This window comes from Monodelphis domestica, chromosome 4 (genome assembly GCF_027887165.1).
Source record: "Monodelphis domestica isolate mMonDom1 chromosome 4, mMonDom1.pri, whole genome shotgun sequence".
NCBI classification, from domain to species: Eukaryota; Metazoa; Chordata; class Mammalia; order Didelphimorphia; family Didelphidae; genus Monodelphis; species Monodelphis domestica.
In genome coordinates this window covers 278,821,451-278,841,632 of record NC_077230.1, presented here as the reverse complement: position 1 = coordinate 278,841,632, position 20,182 = coordinate 278,821,451, and the positions used below count along the sequence as shown (strand labels likewise).

Below are 20,182 nucleotides of genomic sequence, written 5' to 3'. Positions count from 1 at the left end.
TTCTCTGAGTCTTCAGTTAAATTGCTCATTGGAATTTCAAATCACTGGAGATTAGAAGGAAACATAATTGTATGCCAATCTGAATTCTACAGCTTTTAGGAGAGAATAAGATATAGCATCTGCATTTTACACGACAGTCTTCTCTGTTTCTCATATGCCCCATATTATACATTAAATTATCAAAGAGCTATTAGTAGTAGTTCATTCAATTATCAATTACTAGTTATTGAGCAGTTCCTGCATTTATGACCTATACTTGAAATGTTTGCATTATTGGTGAGTTAGCAAAAATGATTGATAGTGTTTTCAATGTATATTTTTACCTGTTACCATACTTAACACTTACCAGGAATAGTCCCCAAGAACTTATATCACAGAATAGACATCCTTGAACTAATGGGAAAATAAATATCAACCAACAGGCAGGTGCTAGAGCTCCCAGGACTGACATGAATTGGCCTTTAGCTCTTATGAGGAACTTATCTTTTTCTTAGAGATAGGAAGACCAGGACTTCCTCTCTCCCTCTCCAGTCCTTCCAATCTCCTTGACTTGACTTCAAAGTCTTTGACATATTCAGCCTGAAATAAGTTTCCTGATGAGAAATGGGTGAAGGGAACTGTTACTCAGTTGACTAAACCTTAAGCCACTTTTCTGAAGGTAGATATGAAGCACAAACGTAGAAAGCTAGTCACCAAATACTTTACAGATGAGAAATTTGAAGCACAGAGAAAAAAATTGAATGCTAATATTAGTTTTGGAAAATCAAGGCTGCACCTTCACAATGTCAATAGCTTTTTTATTTGACCTCTTACTCTCAGCAGAGTTCTATATACATCTTTATGTCATTGCTATGGTTGGATGGTAAAAACCCCAGACTGGGAATCAATAATACTCAGAGCTAGTCTGGCTCTACCTGAGATTTACTTTGAGCAAATTACAAATTCTGTCAAATTTATCAGGTAATACAGATATTCCTTGCTCTTCTGGCCTCACAGAGTTGTTGTTAAGCATGGAATGACATACATCGAAGTTCACTTTGAAAACTGTTTAATATTATAAAATATTAAAAATATGATCACATTTTCATTTAGAAATGGATAGATATGGGACATTATTATTTGTAGTGGATTTGCACCCAGGGATGAAAACTTTTAGCTCCTTTGGCTAGTGTGGACAACCCGAATGGATTTCCACTTGGCTTGATCGCCAATATTTGTGCCACCAGATTATATACTCAATTATGTAATGATGTACAGGCATGAATTGTGTGTATGTTGCCACTTAAGCTTGCCACTCGTCCTTCATGATATCTATTTTTATATCTAAGCAGGTTTTCTGACTTCCATTTTAAGGGCATTGACTTAAGAGACACACAATTTCTATATTTTAAATGCTATGAGATTAGAGAGCCAGGAAAGCCAGAGGAACTGGGTTCATCTCTGCCACTTCCTGATTGTGATGTTGGGCAAATCACTTCCTCTCTCTCAGGCTCAATTTTTTCATCTATAGAGCCAGACCAGATGAGCTCTAGGGTCCCTCTCAGCTCTAACATAATGTGATTCTTTGGCTCTAAGAATGCATTTAGATAATAGTTATATCATTTTCAGGTGGGAGCTTTTTTTCACAAGCCAAGAAAGTTTTGAATGCCCCTATTGCCTGCTTCTGTAAGCCTGTGGCAGCTGGTCTGTGTCACAATCTACAAATGGTGAAAGGGTATGCTTTTTTTTCAAAAAATAATAAAGCAGTAATCCATTTCTGTCCCAGAGTTATTTCCTGAGATGAGAGCCCTTGAGAGCTCTGGCAACTCCCTCTTTTGGGTTTCCTCCCTGGGCAAAGGGCTTTTCCTCAAGGGATATGTCACTCATATAGAATATAGCTTCAAGAACCTAGCACAGCATGGAATGTACCATATGTTGGGCCTGGGGTTTCTCCCTCACACTGTCAGTTGGAAAAAGAAAACATATTTCTTCCAAACATTTTTCTAAGTACATTTCCATGAGGAGGAGTGCAGTCTGGCAGGCAGACCAAGGGTCTCTGAGGCCACAGTTGGGCATCTGAATATGGCTGCCAGGAAGGACCTTTCTCCCAGGGTGCACTGCAGAGAAGAAAGGTCACTTTATATGAATAGGAGACTGAGGAGAACCGGTCTATTATAATGACTACACGACATGTGGTCATAGATTTTTCTGGAGCCCACTCTGACTTGGAGGTCTGTGAGTACTTTCTTTGGAGTTGATTATAGGAAGGGTGGAGCAAACTCCACAAAATAGGGTGAAAAAACTATGGCTATCAAGCCTCCAAAAAGGAACTTCATGGCTCACTCCTTTGGATAGCTATAAAAGGTACAAGTTATCTTATGGAAAACTGGCCAACTGTGCAGCTGAACAACCTGAATTAGAAAGTTCACGATATTCTCCATGGAACTGATCTTGTAAATTCTATACCATTAGACTGCTGCTGGTGTTGTAGTAGACAGGGCACTTGGCCTGGAGTCAAGAAAACTTGAATTCAAATTTGACCTCAGGCACATCAACTGTGAAGCAGACAAGTCACTTAACTGTTTGCCTCAATTTCCTCAACTGTAAAATGGGGATAATAATAGCACCAACATCAGGCTTGTTATGAGGCTCAAATAAGAACATATTTGTTAAAAAAAAAAAGTGCTTAGCATAGTGCCTGGCACTTACCAGGCACTATGTAAATGTTTATTCCTTTCTACATAGTCCAAACAAATACGAATAGAACAAACTCTTAGCCATAGACAGAAGATGATGGGTAGGAAATCTCTCCCTTAGCTTTTGTCACATAGAAGAAAGCACACTGGATTTGCATCAGAGCTTTCCATTTACTACTTTGAAAAGTCACTTTACTTAGAGTTGTTCTGTTTCTTTGCTTGTAGAAGGGAAGAGTTGGGTTAGATCATATATATGCATATATATACATTTCTTTCTTTTTAGCTCCGAATCCTATGATTTTATGATGAAAGCAGAGGATATACTACCTGTCCTAAAGTCTCTCCATGAATCTTGAAGTGGGACCAAATTCAGATCAATCCTAAATTCTGGGAAAAGATGATCAAAATCTTCCTTAGTATATCATTCTAATTACTTACTACTAGATAGTATGATATTTAAAAATTCAAATTATAAGAAAATGAAGCTGATATCATAGATTCAGTAATAAAATTTTAAAAAATATTTTTTCTAGGATATATTCTCAGGTCCTCAAGTTATTCAATCCTGCCTAACAAACAGTATGTCAATATCTTCAATACTATGAAATATATATTTTTCATAGTGCAAGTGAATATTTCCCTCTAATCTCTTAATAAAGCTTAATTCTTTGAACATTTTGGCAACTTTTATTGTTGTTGTGGTATAGCCCAATAGGGCTATGGGGACATTTGTAGAAGTGAAGGAGAAGGAAGAAGAGGAGCAGAAAGAAGGAGGAGGAGGATCACGATTACAAGAAGGATGAAGAGAAAGAAAATGAAGGATAAGGAAAAGAAAAAGCAGAGAAGAAAATAAGAAGAAGGAGGAGGGGAAAGGGTGATATTTATTTGTACTTTAAGTAATCACAGTGCTTTATTATTTTTTCTTTTTTAACATTCTTTTAAAAATTTAAATGATTTTTTCCCAACTAACAAAAAATCTATTTTCTTTCTCTTCCATCTCCTTTGCCACTCACTGGGGAAAAGGAAAAGGAAATCCTTAGAACAAAAATATGCATAATCAAGCAAAGCAAATTTCTCCTTTGGTCATTTCCAAGAATTATATTTTCCAATGCACCAAGTCCATCACCTCTCTGTTAGGAGGTGAATAGCATGTTTCATCATGAATCCTTTGGAATTGTGATAGAATCATTGTTTTTACCAGAGTTCTTAAGTATTTAAAAGTTATTTATTTTTACAGAATTATTTTTACTATAGAAACTGTCATCTTGGTTCATTTCATTTCATTATGCCTCAGTTCATACAATTCTTCCCAGGTTTCTCTGAAATCATGCTTTTCATCATTTCTTATAGCACAGTAATATTCTGTCACATTCATACATACACCTTAATTGTTCATTCATCCCTCAGTTGATGGGAGTTTCCAGTTCATTGCTACCAACAAAAGAGCTGCAATAAATATTTTTGTACATGAATTCATTTCCTCTTTCTTCTACCTCTTGAGGGTAGAGAACTACTAGTGGTGTGCAAAGTGTTTTACATACTTTACTTTCTCACATCAGCCCTTTGTGTTAGGTACCATGGGAATTATTCCTATTTTACAGATCTGTATCTATATCTATACACACTGAGGCTTAGAGAAGTTTCTGACATGCTATAGTTGCATAGCTAGTAATTGCCAGAAAGACATTTGAACATGTTTCTTTGTTTGTAAAATAAGAGCAATATTATATGTTGTTCCCATCTCATAGAGATGGTTTGAGGATATCATGATAGGAGGAGTATGAAGCTTTTTTTATACTTTACATATACCTGTCTTCTATCATTATTTGTTGTCAAATGCAGTCAGTAGTCCCTTAAGAATTACAATGAAACATCAGGAAGAAGAGATTGACAGCTAGCTACTAGGTGATTAATTTGAAGGAGATATCAAGTCAGATCAACAAGCATTTCTACTATGTATAAAGGAGGGTAACAAGTGCTGGGAATCCAAAGGAAGGCAAAAGATTATTCCTGCTCTGTAGCAACTCACAGTCTAATTGGTGGAGACAACATGCAAACAAGCTTTGGGCAGGATAAATTGATAGTACCTGGCCATATACAAACAACAATGTACAAATAAAATATATGTGCGATAAAGGAGATAGCTGATAAGGGAAAGGCATTAAAGGGGATCAGGAAAAGCTTCTTGTAGAATGGTTTAATTTTGGTTAGAAGGAATGGTTAGAATGGTTAGAATCAATAAACCTGAGAAACTGAAGGGTGATGTGACATCAAAGAAATCTTTATATTCAGTGTACTAGTATGGCAGGAAATGGAGTTAATGCAATTTAGAAAGAAACAACCACAATGGATGAAATAAACAAAACAGGTTTTCTTATTAAGCAAGATAATTAAATCAATCAGAATACCTTATTCCCTATGCATTAAAACTAATCAAATTGTTAAAAAAATAAACTCTCTTAGATAATAGCTGTTCCTTAATATTCTTACCCTTTCTCTCTCGTCCTGCTCCAATCCCAGCAAAAAATCTCTAATCTTTGAAATAAGGGTCCCTGTCTGCTTCTTTGGAGCTTACATTTCATCTGGGCCCCAACTCAATACAAGCCTTCAGGGGTCATTCCTTCCTCCAAACTCTAGCACTTGTGTACAAGGCTCATTGGGCATCACCTTGTGTTTTCTTTCTATGTTTGTGTATCTCCAGTGCCCAGTTCAGGGTTATGTGTGTATTTTAATATATTGAGAGATCTGATGACTATCAATGTAGGCACTCCCTCTAATTCTCCTAGTGCTCAAATACATATTTGGAGATAGAAGGGATCTTGGAGACCATTAAGTCCAATCTTTTAATTTCACAGAGGAATACAATGAAGACCAAAGAAATTAAATGATTTATCCAAAACTTCTTAAATAGCAGAGAAAGAGTTTCAAACCAGTTCCTCCGATGACAGATATAGAATTCTTGTAGATTGCACAATCCCATTTCTCATCCTGTGTAGTTGTTCTCTGTATTATTCCAAAAATACTCCATAAAAGACTTCACCAGTGTGATGAAGGATTTCTCTTCTACTTTTCACAAATTTTAAAGATGGTAGCTGGGGAAGGTATAGATGTATGACTTCATAGACCTGGAGATCTCCTATTGTAGAAACTTCCTCCACCAAAGCCAATTGGAAATCCATTTGCAATGTATGGCCTTAGAGAGTTACCTGGAAGCATGGAGAACATGAGGCAGCTAAGTGACTCGGTGGATATAGCACTGGACTTGGAGATGGGAACACCTGAATTCAAATCTGGAATTAACCTCTGTTTGCCTTAATCCACTAGAGAAGGAATGCCAAGAAAAATCCCATGGACAATATAGGTGCATGATGGTCCCCAGGGTCACAAAGAGTTGGACATGACTAAAAAACATTCTATAACCCTGGGAAAGTCACTTAATACTGTTTGACTCAATTTTCTCCTCTGTAAAATGAACTGGAGAAGGAAATGATGAAGCATTCTAGTATTTTTACCACCCAAAGCCCAAATAATGTGGGACACAATTTAAATGACTAAATAATAAATGGAGAACTTAAGTGATTTGCCATTGATTATATAGGTGTTCCTGATTCCAAAGCTGGTACTCTCCATATCACATTATACCACACTATCTCTTACCTGAAAGCCTCTCCTGATGTCTCTCCCAGGGAACACCACTGGCATGTTACACTTTCAAGGCACTTCATAAATGTTTACTAAACCAAATAGAATTGAATTAAGTTGGAAGCTTTCCCTTGCCAAATGGTCTGAGAATTCTTAGAAGACAGAGTATATTTTCTATCTCTTTGTATATTCATTACCCAGGATAGTGCTTTATATCCAGCAAATGCTCAGTGAATGTTTGTTGATGATGAAAAGGCAACACCATACGGGGTAAAAGTCTATGCATTCAGATACCATTTGATGGCTGTGAGAAGCCTAAGGAGGCACAGTGGATAAAGCACTGGGCCTGGTGAGTTCAAATCTGACCTCAGACACTTACTAAATATGTGACTCTGGGCAAGTCACTTAACTTCTGTCTGTCTCAGTTTCCTCAGTTGTAAAATAGAGATGATAATAGCACTTATCTTTGCCTATGTTATGGAGTTGCTGTGAGGATCCAGATAGTATTTGCAAAGTGTTAAATATAGTGCATGGAACATAGGAGGAGCTTAATAAATACTTATTCTCATGTGAGACCATTATGGGCAAGTTGCTAAATAACTCTGGCCCTCAGATTCTTCATTTATAAAATAAAAAGACTTAAACCAGATAATCGCTACTATTCCTTCACTGTTGAACATTAACAATTCAAGTTGAGAGTTCCCAGTCCACACATCCAGAAGTGCATGTTCAATAGATTCTCTCTCTCCCATGCAGGACTTGTCAAGATGATGAGCTACTATGTGGATGCAACAGCCAGCAACCCTGCCTCCTACTCTGTTCCTCGCCCTGGAGTTCTGGTAAATTGTACTCTCTTTCTTCCTCTTATATTCTGTCAAAGGTCAGGAATATTTTTGCTACAGATTTCAACTTTTTTTTTTTACTCTCTCTTTGGATAAAGGGGCCAGAAACGGAATACCTACTCATTTAAACCTTTACTCAATTGTCAGTGAAGAGAGTTTAAACATTCATTTAGAAGCAGCTCAGTGGAGAGAGGACTAGACCTGTAACCAGGAAGACTTGAATGTAAATGTGACCCTAGGACTTACTAGGTGTGTCATTTAACCTTTGCCTGCCTCTATTTCCTCATCAGTAAAATGGGGATAATAATAGTGCCTGCCTCCAGGATTGTTGTGGGAGCAGAATGAATAGATAGTTGTGAAGTGCCTAGTAAATTTTAAAGCCCCAAGTAAATGCTAGCTGGCTTTCATTATCTTAGAACAGTTTGATTTCTGCTTCAAGGGACCACAGAATATGTGGGTTTAACAGAGTTTACTCTAAACACATTTTCCTGCAGAAAGCTAATGTCTTTTGACCTGTTGAATTTGGAATGTTTTTTCAGGGGTTGAGTAGTCTAAATCCTCCAAATATCAACAACATCTAAAATTAGTGAATATAAGCAGAGAAAGATTTTCTGGGAAAAGCTCTAGATTCCTGGAATGATAGGAATGTTGAAACAGACAATGCAAACTTTTAGTATCTAGGCCCCTATTTACAGGTAGAACCTAAGCCATTGGCATGCAAATTGTCTGGAGTGGTTGTTGCATCTGGCAGAGGATTGACCTATAAAGACCCTTTCAGAACTGAGGGGTTTTGCTCCAATGATTTTACACACTGGCCAATCAGTCAACAAACATTTGTTAAGTGTTTATTATTTGCCAGGCTCTATGCTAAATGCTGGGGCTGCAAAAAAAAGTCCAAGTCCCAGCTCACTGTCTAAGGAGGGAGACTACACACAAACTCTGCACCACCAAGATATCCACAGGATAAATTAGCGTATCTACAGGAAAGGGGAAGCACTGGCATTAAGGGGGTTTGGGAAGAAGCTTCTTGTAGAAGGTGGGATTTTAGCTGGGACTTGAGGGAAGCCAGGGAAACCAAATGGTGGAATGGGAGACAGTGAAAATAATCAGTCTGGAGATGCTGCCATTGACATGCATGCACATCTCACAAAGCTCCCCAGGAGATGTTCCATAACCATCCTCTATCTGTTACATCTTATTCTAGTCAATTTTTCCATGTAATTAATATAAATAAAATCAATCATTTGTAGATTCAGAAATCAAAGTTTTAATTGGTGGATTCTTCATTCCTCTGTAATTGGAAAGGCAGAATTTTACTTTTACAAATGAATCAAACCTCTTATTTAGCTTAATATTGAATACCATTCTGTGATTTTTGACAGCAGGACCCTTAACTGAGTCATTGCCTCCTAGAGTCATTTACATTCAAAGATCAAAAGTGTTCATATTTGTTTTTGGTGGCAGGAGTCAGAGAATGGCGGATCAAAAGCTGTACTAAGTTCAAGGAGAAGGATACATTTAGGGAGGGTTAATAAATCCCTTCTCACTGGTTGTTCTGCAACTTTTTCTCCCACCTCCCCAAAGCTGTTCCTGTTCTCTCACAGACACCACTCACCCCCTAAACAAATTAAAACAGTCGTGCTATACCTTTGATCAGAAAAGTGTCAAAATAAGCTCAGCCCAGAAGTCATTCAAGTTGTCTTAATAGAAAGTTGCAAAAGGACTTTTAGATGGGTAAGGTCACTCTGTGAACCTCATGGAAATTACTGGGAAAAAGATTCTTCTTTTTTTTTTCTTTTAGAGAGAGATTATCTTCTAAGGCCCACATAAAGGTCAACAAATTGTTCCTAATGATTAGGGAAAGATTCTTTAGGAAGTAAGTGTAGAGATATATTAAATAGTAAATAAGTAAATGTAAAATTGTGCTTTCATTACCAAATTCAATTGAAGAAAGAATTTTTAATCTGGCACTGGTCATGTCTCTATTTGGGTCAGGTACCCAATTAAATCAGGGCAAGACAACTTTCAAAATATAATATCACACTTCATTTTGTATTTTTCATCGATTCATTTTACTCCCTGAATTCAAGAAGTCCTACTTCCAAACATATCAGATTAAGTGACTACTACATATACCTAGTGTATTCAATTCAAGACTGAGGATATAAGAAACTCCTTACTATATCCACATAATGTTTTTAAAAATCACATCATCCCATGTAAGAGACCTATCATGTCTTGAATACATTGTCTCTTTCCTCTCCTCCCTGTATTCCAATATAAAAATGGATTTTAGTACATGTAGGTTTTAGTCAGATTTTCACAGGCTTTCTCATTCAAATAAAGCTGTTAGAGTCAGAAAAGGACAATTAGATAGAGATCCTGATCAGAATAAACCCATTTTGCCTTCTTTAGCTAAATCCAAAGTTCTAGTGATTTAGAGAAAAAGTTTAAGATCAGAAGTCCTCTTCTAATTATAACCTTTTTGACTCTTTTAAAACATATTTCCACACCCACTCATTTGCTCTTTCTCTGGATCTCAGTTTCTCCATCTTTAAAACATCTTAATTAATTCTTTAGCACCATCAAGGCTGCAGAAGGGTTAGAAAAACTGAATAAGGTCTATTTCCCCATCCTGATTCACTCTAGAAAACATTCACCTAGTGTGAGCTCAAGTTCAATAAACCAGCACCATCCAAATAGATAACCTCTAACTTCAGGCTTAGCAAGAATAAACATTCAAGTGATTTATAATTTGGGGATGAGATATAAACTCAGGGGCATTAGCATTAGTCTGTTGGTTAAGAGGGATAATTGAAAGCAAAGCTCAAAATCTCAATCCCAAATCCAGGATTTCATGGAGGGGTCTCCCAAGATTTCCTCTGCTTTCTCTAGACCCAAAGAGAAAGTTGTAAAGCCCACAAACTTTGTCTTCTCAAATTTTATAGACACTAGAAAACCTTGAATTCAAACACATGTATTTAATCAAGTGAAATAAACTCAACTAATGTGACTTTGGGTCTGACATCACAATAACAATAATAATAATGATGATGAAAATAACTTTATATCTGGATCCTATTGAAAAAGAGAAGAATGAGATAATAATAATGTTTTCTTCCCTTCATAAACAGATGACAAATCTCCATACTATAAATACAGACACCAAAATATTCTTGAAAATTTGACAAATAAGCATATTAGAACTGAAGTTTATCACAGACTACTGTTCCCTACAGTCACTACACTACATAACATTGACCCAGAAAAAAATTTAAGAACAACAATATTTGTTTGTTTTTTAAACTGTCATTTTTTATCTTAGAATCAATAGTGTATATTGGTTCCAAGGCAGAAGAGTAGTAAGGGATAGACAATTAGTGTTAAGTGACTTGCCCAAGGTCACACAGCCAGGAAGTGTCTGAGAGCAGATTTGAACCCAGGACCTCTCATCTATAGACTTGGCCCTCAATCTACTACCCAAATGACCCCAGAACAACAATATTATTCATACATGTCATCGTACTAGATGGTCAGAACTCTCAGGTTATGAAGAATGAAAGTTTCAAAATAGATAGGGCAAATGGAAGGAACCAAAGCTATATCATCTCCATCATCCTGTCTGCTACTATAGTTGTCCTGAGGATACTTTCAACAAGGCTGGAGGAGATGAGCCTGTATTTCAATATTTGTATTCAATCATTTCATCCAATGTTAAATATAAAAGAACCATAGTAGAATAGTAACTTGCTAGCTAGACATACAGTATGAGAATAATAACAATAGTAAATATGAAGACATTTTTACAACATTTTAAAGGCTTATAACATACTTTACATTCATTATGGCTCTGATTCTTGGACAGAGGTTCTCTGCCTTTGTGGTATGAGGCAGCCAGGTCGAGAATAAAGGGGAAGGAAAGGAATGGAGATTAGATTATTTACAGCATTAGCATTGAATACATGATGGTGTTATTTTCAAATATATTTATTATTTATGAATTGATATTTTTCTGGAAAAACAATTAAATATAGGCTTATATTTAGTTAAAACCCTTTGCTTTCTGGCTCTAGTCATTCTTTAAAAAAAAATAAATTAAAATTTACAATTAACAAGCATGTGTTTGTCTCCCTATCTTCTTCCCAATTGAAAAGGAAAAAGTAAAATCCTTGTAACAGATAGTTAAGCAAAAAAAAAAAATTGCTTTCATTCATTTAGCAGAGGATTGACCAAAAGGACCCTTTCAGACCTGAGGATTTTTGCTTCATTGATTTCCCATCCAATTGGATGGAAAGTAGAATCTCAAAGTTGCTTTAATTTATATTTTCTTAACTATTAGTTAGTTGAGCATTTTTCCTATCGTTAATACTATGGATTTCTTCTTTTGAGAACTGCCTTTTCATCTTTTGACCATTTATCAATTGAGAGCTGGCTCTTTTTCTTATAAATGTGAATTTATTCTTATAAGTCTTAAAAATGAGACCTTTATCAAGGAAACTTGCTGCAAAGATTTTTTCCCCCAGTTACCTATTTCCCTTTTAAACTTAGCTGCATTGGTTTTGTTTGTACAAAAACTATAAAATGATAATAATCAAAATTGTCCATATTATATTCTGTGATTTTCTCTATCCTTGTTTAATCACAAGTTCTTTTTCTTTCCATAAATTTGAAAGGTAATTTCTTCCTTTTTTTCTAATTTGTTTATTTTGTATGAACTTTATATCTAAGCCCTGCATCTATTTGGAGCTAATCTTGGTCTTTGATATGAGGTGTTGGTCTAAAGTTAATTCTCAATAGATTGCTATCCTGTTTTTCTGGAAATTTTTATGGCCTAGTGAGTCTTTAATCCAGTAGCTGGGGTCTTCAGATTTATCAACCACTACATTATGAGGGTCTTTTGCTTCTTTACTTATTCTATTTTTCCAAGATGATTATGCATTATTCCCCTTTATGCATTTTACACTATAGTCAAACTAGCTTATTTGAGGCAGTTTGGTGCCTCAAGAGAGAGAGAACACTGGGTCTGGGGTCAGGAAGACCTGAATTCAAATGTGATCTCAGACATACTGATTATTATGTGACTCTGGTCAAGTCATTTAACCTTTGTTTGCCTCTGTTTCCTCAACTATAAAATGGAGATTAAAAATAGGACTTAACTTGTTGGGTTATTGTGAGGATCAAATGATATTATATTTGTAAAAAGTGCTTAACAAAGTGCTTGAAACATAGTTGGTACTAAGTAAGTTCATATGCTCTTCCCTTCCTTTTCTACTTGCTCTTCTTACAGATTTTTCCATCTCCTTCTTCTTCTGTTGCTTGGAATTCCTAGTTGCCTTTAAAGATTTAACTTGTGTCACCTCTTTTTCCAAGTCCCCAGGTTGTTTAGGTCCCACAGAATACTTTGTATTTGTTTGATAACTTTTTTACATTTGCTTATCTGTGAATGTATTGTATTCTTAAAAAAATATAAACTCTTCAAAAACAAGAACCACCTCTGGAGGAGGACATATACAAATCATATTTCAAATAATGTTTCTGTTGCTGTATATTATGTTTTCTTGATTCTGCTCATTTTACTCTTCATAAATTCATGTAGGTCTTTCCATTGTGTGTATGAAACTAACCTGTTTGTCATTCTCATACAGCACAGAATAGCACAATCATGTACCACAACTTGTTTATCTACTCCCCAATTGATGGGTATCCCCTCGATTTCCAGTTCATTGCCACCAGAAAGAGAGGTGCTACAAATATTTCAGAACATTTAACTTCTGTTTCTTTTTTCTTGATCACTCCAGAGAAAGAACTGATAAATTGAAACAAGCAAGGCATAGTTTTATATATACAGATCTTTATGTCAAACAATTTCTTCTCTAGAGCAGGAAGAAGAGGGAGGTGGAGAGGGAAATATCTGGGACTTTTAATGTAATAAACAAATACATTTAAAAGTTTTAAATAAGTAAATAAAATAAAAATAAAGTGCTTGGCATAAGTGGTCAGCAAGAGGAAAAACAAAAAGAAAAAGTAAAAAGAAAACAGGAACTGTCTCACTTTGGAATTTCTATCCCAACTGAAAAGAATGGTGTGTGGCATAGAGTAGCTGCATCATCATCACTAGTATTTATATAGTACGTACTAAGTATTTTACAAATATGATGGAATTAAATTTCACAGCAACCCTGGGACTTAGGATGGACCCATGGGATATTATTATTGCCATTTTTCAGTTGAGGAAACTGAGACAAACAGAAGTTACGTGACCTACCCATGATTATACAGCTAGTAAGTTTCTGTGCTTTGAATTTATACTCGTCTTCTTACTTCTAGGCCCAGTGTCTATCCACTGTGACACCTAGCTGCCTCAGTAAATGATTATTGATTGATTAATTAGTAGAGGGCCAATCTATAAGTAAGGGAGACCTAGGTTCAAGTCTTGCCTATGGTACATATTAACCAAAAGATCATAGGCAAATCACCTAGCCCTCAATGTCCCAAGCAATTTTAAAAACCATAGCTTACAAGAGAGCTGCCGATCTGCCTCAGTGTAGAGAGTTTCCATTCTCAAACTCTTCCCACATTAATGAAATCAGATCTGATGTTCATTTGTAATAAAAATCCATAAGAATGAAAGTATAAGGACCATATGTAATAATCTAGAATCAACCTTTTAAATGAAGATTTATGAAGCACACCCTCTTAAAACTTCCTGTGTCTCTGGTTAAAGCCTTTGTGAGTCAGAGGTAACATTAACTTTTCTTGATACATATAAAATCCACATATACTAATAGGAAGCATATTTCTTATAGTAATGTATAAAATGATCTTGATGGCATATTCGAAGTATATATTAGAGGCAGGTAACCTTCAGTTTATAGAGTAGTACAGTAGTTATCTCAGGGCTACTTTATCAAAAGCAAGACATATTTTTTCCTCTGGCAAGGGGTTGTCCCCCTGGGGGACTGTTTAGAGCAAAGTGATGTCATGGCGGGGGAGGAGGATAAAGGTGGTGGAAGCCATCTGGCCATTGTGTAGGTCAGACCAGTACTTTTCAGGTACTTATATGGCCTTTCTGTTAGGAATTCTTTTATCCAATGGGAGGAAGCTCCTCTTCCTGTTATGCTACCTCAGCAAACATATTTAGTCTTTGAAAGTCCCTCTGAGTCCTCCATTCATTTTCTGGTGTGTCATCTTCTCCTTAGTGTCACCTGGACTTGCTGAACATAAATTTTTCTTCCTGAGTGCAGAAGTGGGAGTTAGGAAGGGAAAGCTAAGAGCTTAATTTTAACCTATTATGTTTGAGTCCTTGTCTGTCACATGAGATATGAGGATGTAGGGGGAGAGCCACAGGGATTACCCACTTTTGGGTCATGTCAACTCTAGGAAGCACCTTGAAGTGCTCAGAGGAAAAGAAAAAAAGACTACTGCCTATTTTTTAGACCTAGCCTTGTTCAGGGAGCACAGGCTAATTGCCCAGAGGGCTAGGATAGTTAATTCTGATTTTTCTGGTGAGATGAAGAAGAGGGGAGGGACAGGAAATGGTTTCTATTACGTCTGACCCAAAGGATGAGCAAATTTTTCATGACTTTAGGTCAATGAGCAGAGCTTCCTAGGAAAGGAATTTGGGATTTGCTCACACTACCAGGGGAACAGGATTGGGGTGGGAAGAGATAGGGTTTAGCTATTCAGCTTTTCCTTCTCAACCACCTTACTCCAGCTATATTGCTGAGCCCTGAAGAGGTACCTGTGCATTTGGGGAATGGTACTATCCTGTGGCCATTTTGTATTTCTTTATAGACCTTTGCAACCACTGTTCTCCCTACTCCTTGATTGGGAGGGTAGGGGTGGCCTGAATACACCTTTTCTCTGTTTGATTTCCTTCCTCACATCTCTCAGGACACTGTATTTAATCACTCATGTACATAATTATTAACTGACTTGTTGCATTATGTCAGTATTTGCATGTCCCTCATTCTCTCTACTAAAATTGTAAACTCCATGAGGATAGATATTGTACCACTTGATCCTTAGGACCTATTATATTAGCTTAGGACCTTAGATAGGGCCTGGTTAAAAAATATCAAATGGAACTTGTTGGATTTTGCCTCAGATATCCTACCAAACTAGCTGGCTTATCTTCTGATATGTTGGGTTCTCATCTGTGTCCTTTAAACTTCCAACTATTATCTTCCTTTATGTTGGCTACTCATTCTCATGTCCTTGTCCTCATTTGCATTTTTCTAGATGGTTCTTTGGAAAGGGTTGAAAATTTCCACTCATAAAAGACTATTTGGCAGAATCAGCTAAAAGTTACCAGAAGTTAAAGATAACGATATTCTTATTTGAAAACCTACTTGATTCCTCACACTCTGCCACCAAAAACTTGCTCCTTGCCACCAAGATCAAAGTTCTCCTGCCATAGGCCAGTAGTTTACAACTCCATTGTGTAAACAGACCTGGTTCCCTTATCTTGAGTAATTGCCCTTTAATTGGGCCTCCTTGGGAGAAATCTCCACTTGCCCACTGCTCTGACTGTCCACACACCGTTCACCTCTCTTCTCTACCCCGACATATATTAGTCTTTGGAAGTGCTTACACAGAAATAGGCCCTCTACCTTTTCCATGACTTTCACTCAGAAGGCCTAGTTTGTTTTTCTTTAACAACAGTAGTTAGACCCAATATGGTTTCTTTTGGTATGAGAATTCTGAAGAAGAATGGCAAGCATTTGGGGATCAGCATCATGGAAACATGGGAGAAATTCATTTGACAAATGCTGCCAGACAGAATTCTTCCTGGGGCTGAGGTTAGGGGTGGCCACTAATAGAGGAGACTTGGCTAGAAATGATATGCAGATTGAACCAGAGATAAAGAGATTAAATTCTACAAAACAATGCAATTCTTAATTCCATTCTCAAAGAGTTGAGTGTCTAGTAGGGGTTGCATTTTAGAGGTTAGCTTTGTGTGTGTATGAGAGTTACTTTTGCACTTTGCAGAGGTATTCTCATTTAGGTCCTCTAAGGAATTTAAACTGAGGGACTTCTCTCTTTTGGAGATGATGGTGATATAAGAGCAAAAGAGAAATAAAGAGCAAAAAAATAAAATAAAGGGAACTAGATCTTGTTAATGTATCAACATCAGAAACAGACATGATTTTATCAGTGAAAATGACATTAAATTGAAGACATTATCTGCTTTGCTACTCCACCCAAAGATCAATGGGGCCTTTCCACATGATTTATCTCCCATATTACAATATGAACTCTTTGAGAGCAAGTGTTATTATTATGTTGATACCAGTCATATCTGACTCTTCATGACAGTATTTGGAGTTTTCTTGCCAAAGATACTGGAATGATTTGCTCTTTCCTCCTCCAGCTCATTTTACAGATGAGAAAACTAAGACAAACAGGATTGACTGACTTGCGCCAGGTCACACAGCTAGTAAGTGTCTGAGGCCAGATTAGAACTCAAGAAGATGAGTTTTCCCAACTCTAGGCCTACTGCACCATTTACTTGCCCTTTGACAATGGTTATTGTCTTGCTTTTCTATTTTTATCCCCAGGGCTTAGCACAATACTTTGCACAGGGTAAGCACATTTTCTTCATTCATTTCAGATCCTCAGAACTATTTGATTTCTTTTCTATAACTTTCAGTAAATAAAAGTACCCATAAGAAAGGAAGAGTCAGTACCTTATAAATATATTCTACATTTGCTATTCAGTTCAGTCATATCCAGTTCTATCTTCTATATGGTACTTACTTACCTTATTCCCTTCCAGCTTTCTAAATGGTCTTCATGAATCTAGTTCACACCATCTCCAACTAATTATTTAAGTCATTTTCCAGTGCCGTTTCTGACCGCCTCATTCCTCTACTTAAAAATCTTCATTGTTCCCCTTTGCAGATTAAATAACATACAAACTCCCAGGCCTGGCATTTAAAACCCCTCACAATCTGGCTCCACCATGTGTTCCTGTCTCATGGCACTGTCTTTCTTCTTTAGGCCCATTTTCTTACCATCTGCTATGACTGGTATAGACTATCTTCCCACTCCTCTCTTGTCCACTGATATCTCCTAATGTTCCCTTCTGTCTTCAAAGCCCAATTCAGTTGCCATCCTAACCATGAAGCATCTCCATCGCAGCTGAAAATGATCATTCCTTCTCCAAATTTCTCAAGGCATGTTGTCTGGATTTCTCCTTTGCATTTCATGGAATCACAAAAAGTTAGAGCTCAGATAGATGGAGTATAGAAGTCATGCTATAGACCAGCCTTCTTATTTTTCCAGTGAGGAAGCTTATCACACTGTTAGTTCTATCAATAGTTATTTGTACACATATTTTAACCCTCTTCCATTAGTTTCTAAACTCCTTATGAGTAGGGTCTATTTGATATCTATCTTGGTATTCCTCAGGACAAATTTAAAAGATGAGTACATAATAATGGAACTGAAGAGTTCTTGAATGATAAATCTTCAACAAAAACGGGCTTTTATTTCAACTATTGACTCGTCTTACTGTATGAATTACTCTGTCCCCAGATATATAACATTTTCCTACTTCCAAATGGCAGAATTCTGAGAGCTGGATTTCTTTACTCCTCTTCCTATGAATTAGAACAGAACTGTACCCCATAATCTTGGGACACTTTCTGCACTCCCTTTTATGGGGTGAATCTGAAGTTACCACAGAACACTAATTATGTCATTGCCCAAGAGTTTTAAGTTTCCCATCAAATGAGAGACTTCTCTGTGATCAGAGTTGCCAGACACTGACATTTAGCATAGAGTTCAGCCAAGATCAGTCAGGGAGACAGCGTCAAAGCCAGGCATCCAGGAGCTGTGACCTGACCTTTAACAGTCTTTCTCACCTTGCAATCCTTTCAGCATGTCACCAATAGAAGCCTAATTTTCAGCTGAGCCTTGATTCCTAAGTGTGGCCTCAGATGTTATCATCTGAAGAGTCATCCAGACTGCCTGGACTGCATCACCACTAAGCTTTGCATGTTACCGTTGGGGAGAGAAACTGTCTCCTTGGTCCTATCTCATCTATGGGCCAAAGGAAAAGTGAGGTTCAGGTCTATGCTAGGATTGGACTTGCCTCCTCTGGAGCTTTCCCTTAACTTCAAATTCTTTCTGTTCAAAGCTTTCACTCAGTTTATCTGGCCTGCAACATAGTCTCAATGTTACAGGTTTTTCATCTGAATTCCATGGATCCCCAAGGATAGGTTTCAGGGTGGTCTATGAGTTTGGATGGAAAAAAATACATCTTAATTTCAATATGATTGTCTTTTTTTGTAATATGTGTCTTAATTTAAAAATTAATTATTAATTAAATATAAATACTAAAAATATACTTATATTTCAATAACATTTTATTTTTTTGTATTTCAAAACATTATTTTGAGAAGGGGTTCATAGTCTTTACCAAACTTCCAAAGGAATCTGTGGCACAAAAAAGGTTAAGAACTTCTGTTCTATGTAGTGGGGTCTTGGAGACCAAGTCTCAACTTCATCACCCATTGTTTGAAAAGAGCTTCCTGATCTAGAGTCTAAAATTAAAATGCCCTTTTCCCAGTTTCCTACTCTGACTGGCCTCCCCCTCCTGATCTTTGCACCACCCTGATTTTCCTCCTCCTCCCCTAGCTTGACGTGAGTGCCCTTTATAGATATTCAGCTGCTATTGTGTCCCCTACTTGCCTCCTATCTCCTACAATGAGACAGCAATCATCCTCCCAGTTAACACTCCACCCATGTAAGATAGCTTCCCAGTGCCCATCTTTTATGTGCCAGCCTGACTGGCTACAGCTTCTGCTGTGCTGACCTTTAATAATTAGCATTTTCTAATACATTTTGGATCTTTAAAGGATTTCACAATCTCTTGTGAGGAGATAACCCTCCTAGCGCCCCTCTGAGAGACTGGGAAACAAGTCTGGTTATCTTCATGTTTCTGAAATAGTAGTGAGAAGTTGGGTGATTGCTCAATCATTCAGCCAGTCAGTACCCACTGTTGGAGGGGAATAATCAGATGATAGGACTTAGAGCTGGAAGGGACCTTGAGATCACTGAAGTCAACTTTTTCAATTTATTACTAAAGAACCTGAGAGACCCAAAGCGTGAAATAAGTTGTCCATAGTCATGTGGCCAATAAAAGCAGAACCAGCATTTGGACGCAGGTCTAAGTGTGCCCTAGTCTAGCTTCTAAGAGTAATGTTCCAATATTGTTAAAATTCCAACTGTCTCCTCACCTAATGTGCTCATGAATAGGGTTGAGAACTTCTCTGAGCCTCCATATTTTCTCCTGTCAAAAGGGGACCACTGCCATCTTGTTTCTGAATACCATTGTGAGAAATAATTGAAAAAGTTACTAAATGGTATTATGCAGATAGGTAAGAATACCATACATATACCAGTAATAAAACATTAAAGTTAAAACATTAAAGTAAGCCTTTGGTGTCCTATGAACTAAGCCTGAACTCCTGACTCAGTCTAGCCATTATCCAAATGTTTTCCATTGGTGACAACATATTGAAATATATACATATATGTACCCACATGTGTATGTGTGTGCACATTGTATTATCTCTTGTGCTAGAGTATGAATGGATAAGCACACATAATAATGAATTAGGATGTTCCAAGTGGACAGATATTTGAGATCATCTGTTCATCCCCTCTCAATTTACAATAATAAAAGTGAATCATAGAGTGGTGATTTGCACAAAGTTGCACAGTTATTTAAATTCAGAACTCAGACTTTATAGATCTATTGTCTGGCTTAATACTCTTTCATTTCTTCATTCTACAATAAATCACTATGTTTGGAAAACAACTAGGAAACATTTAAAAAAAATCACATTTGCGTAGTACTTAGCACTAAAAGTATTTTCCTCTTAACAACATGGTAAGGTAGCTTTTACAAATATTATTCTTGGGGCAGCTGTATGGCTCAGTGGAAAGAGAGACAGACTTAGAGATGGAAGGTTCAGGTTTCAAATCTAGCTGGGTGACCCTGGGCAAGTTGTT

General features: G+C 36.9%; 1 protein-coding gene across 3 annotated transcripts in view; it reads left to right on the top strand.

The window, feature by feature from the left end:
• Positions 1 to 20,182, top strand: part of ETS1 (ETS proto-oncogene 1, transcription factor) — a 186,194-nt gene that overhangs the window by 11,342 nt on the left and 154,670 nt on the right. For all 3 annotated transcript variants that reach the window (XM_056794589.1, XM_007495109.3, XM_007495110.3), the window contains exon 2: positions 7,074 to 7,156. In XM_056794589.1, the coding sequence (XP_056650567.1) occupies positions 7,085 to 7,156 (72 nt within the window). In that variant the 5' untranslated portion in view covers positions 7,074 to 7,084. The remainder of the gene's footprint in view (positions 1 to 7,073; positions 7,157 to 20,182) is intronic.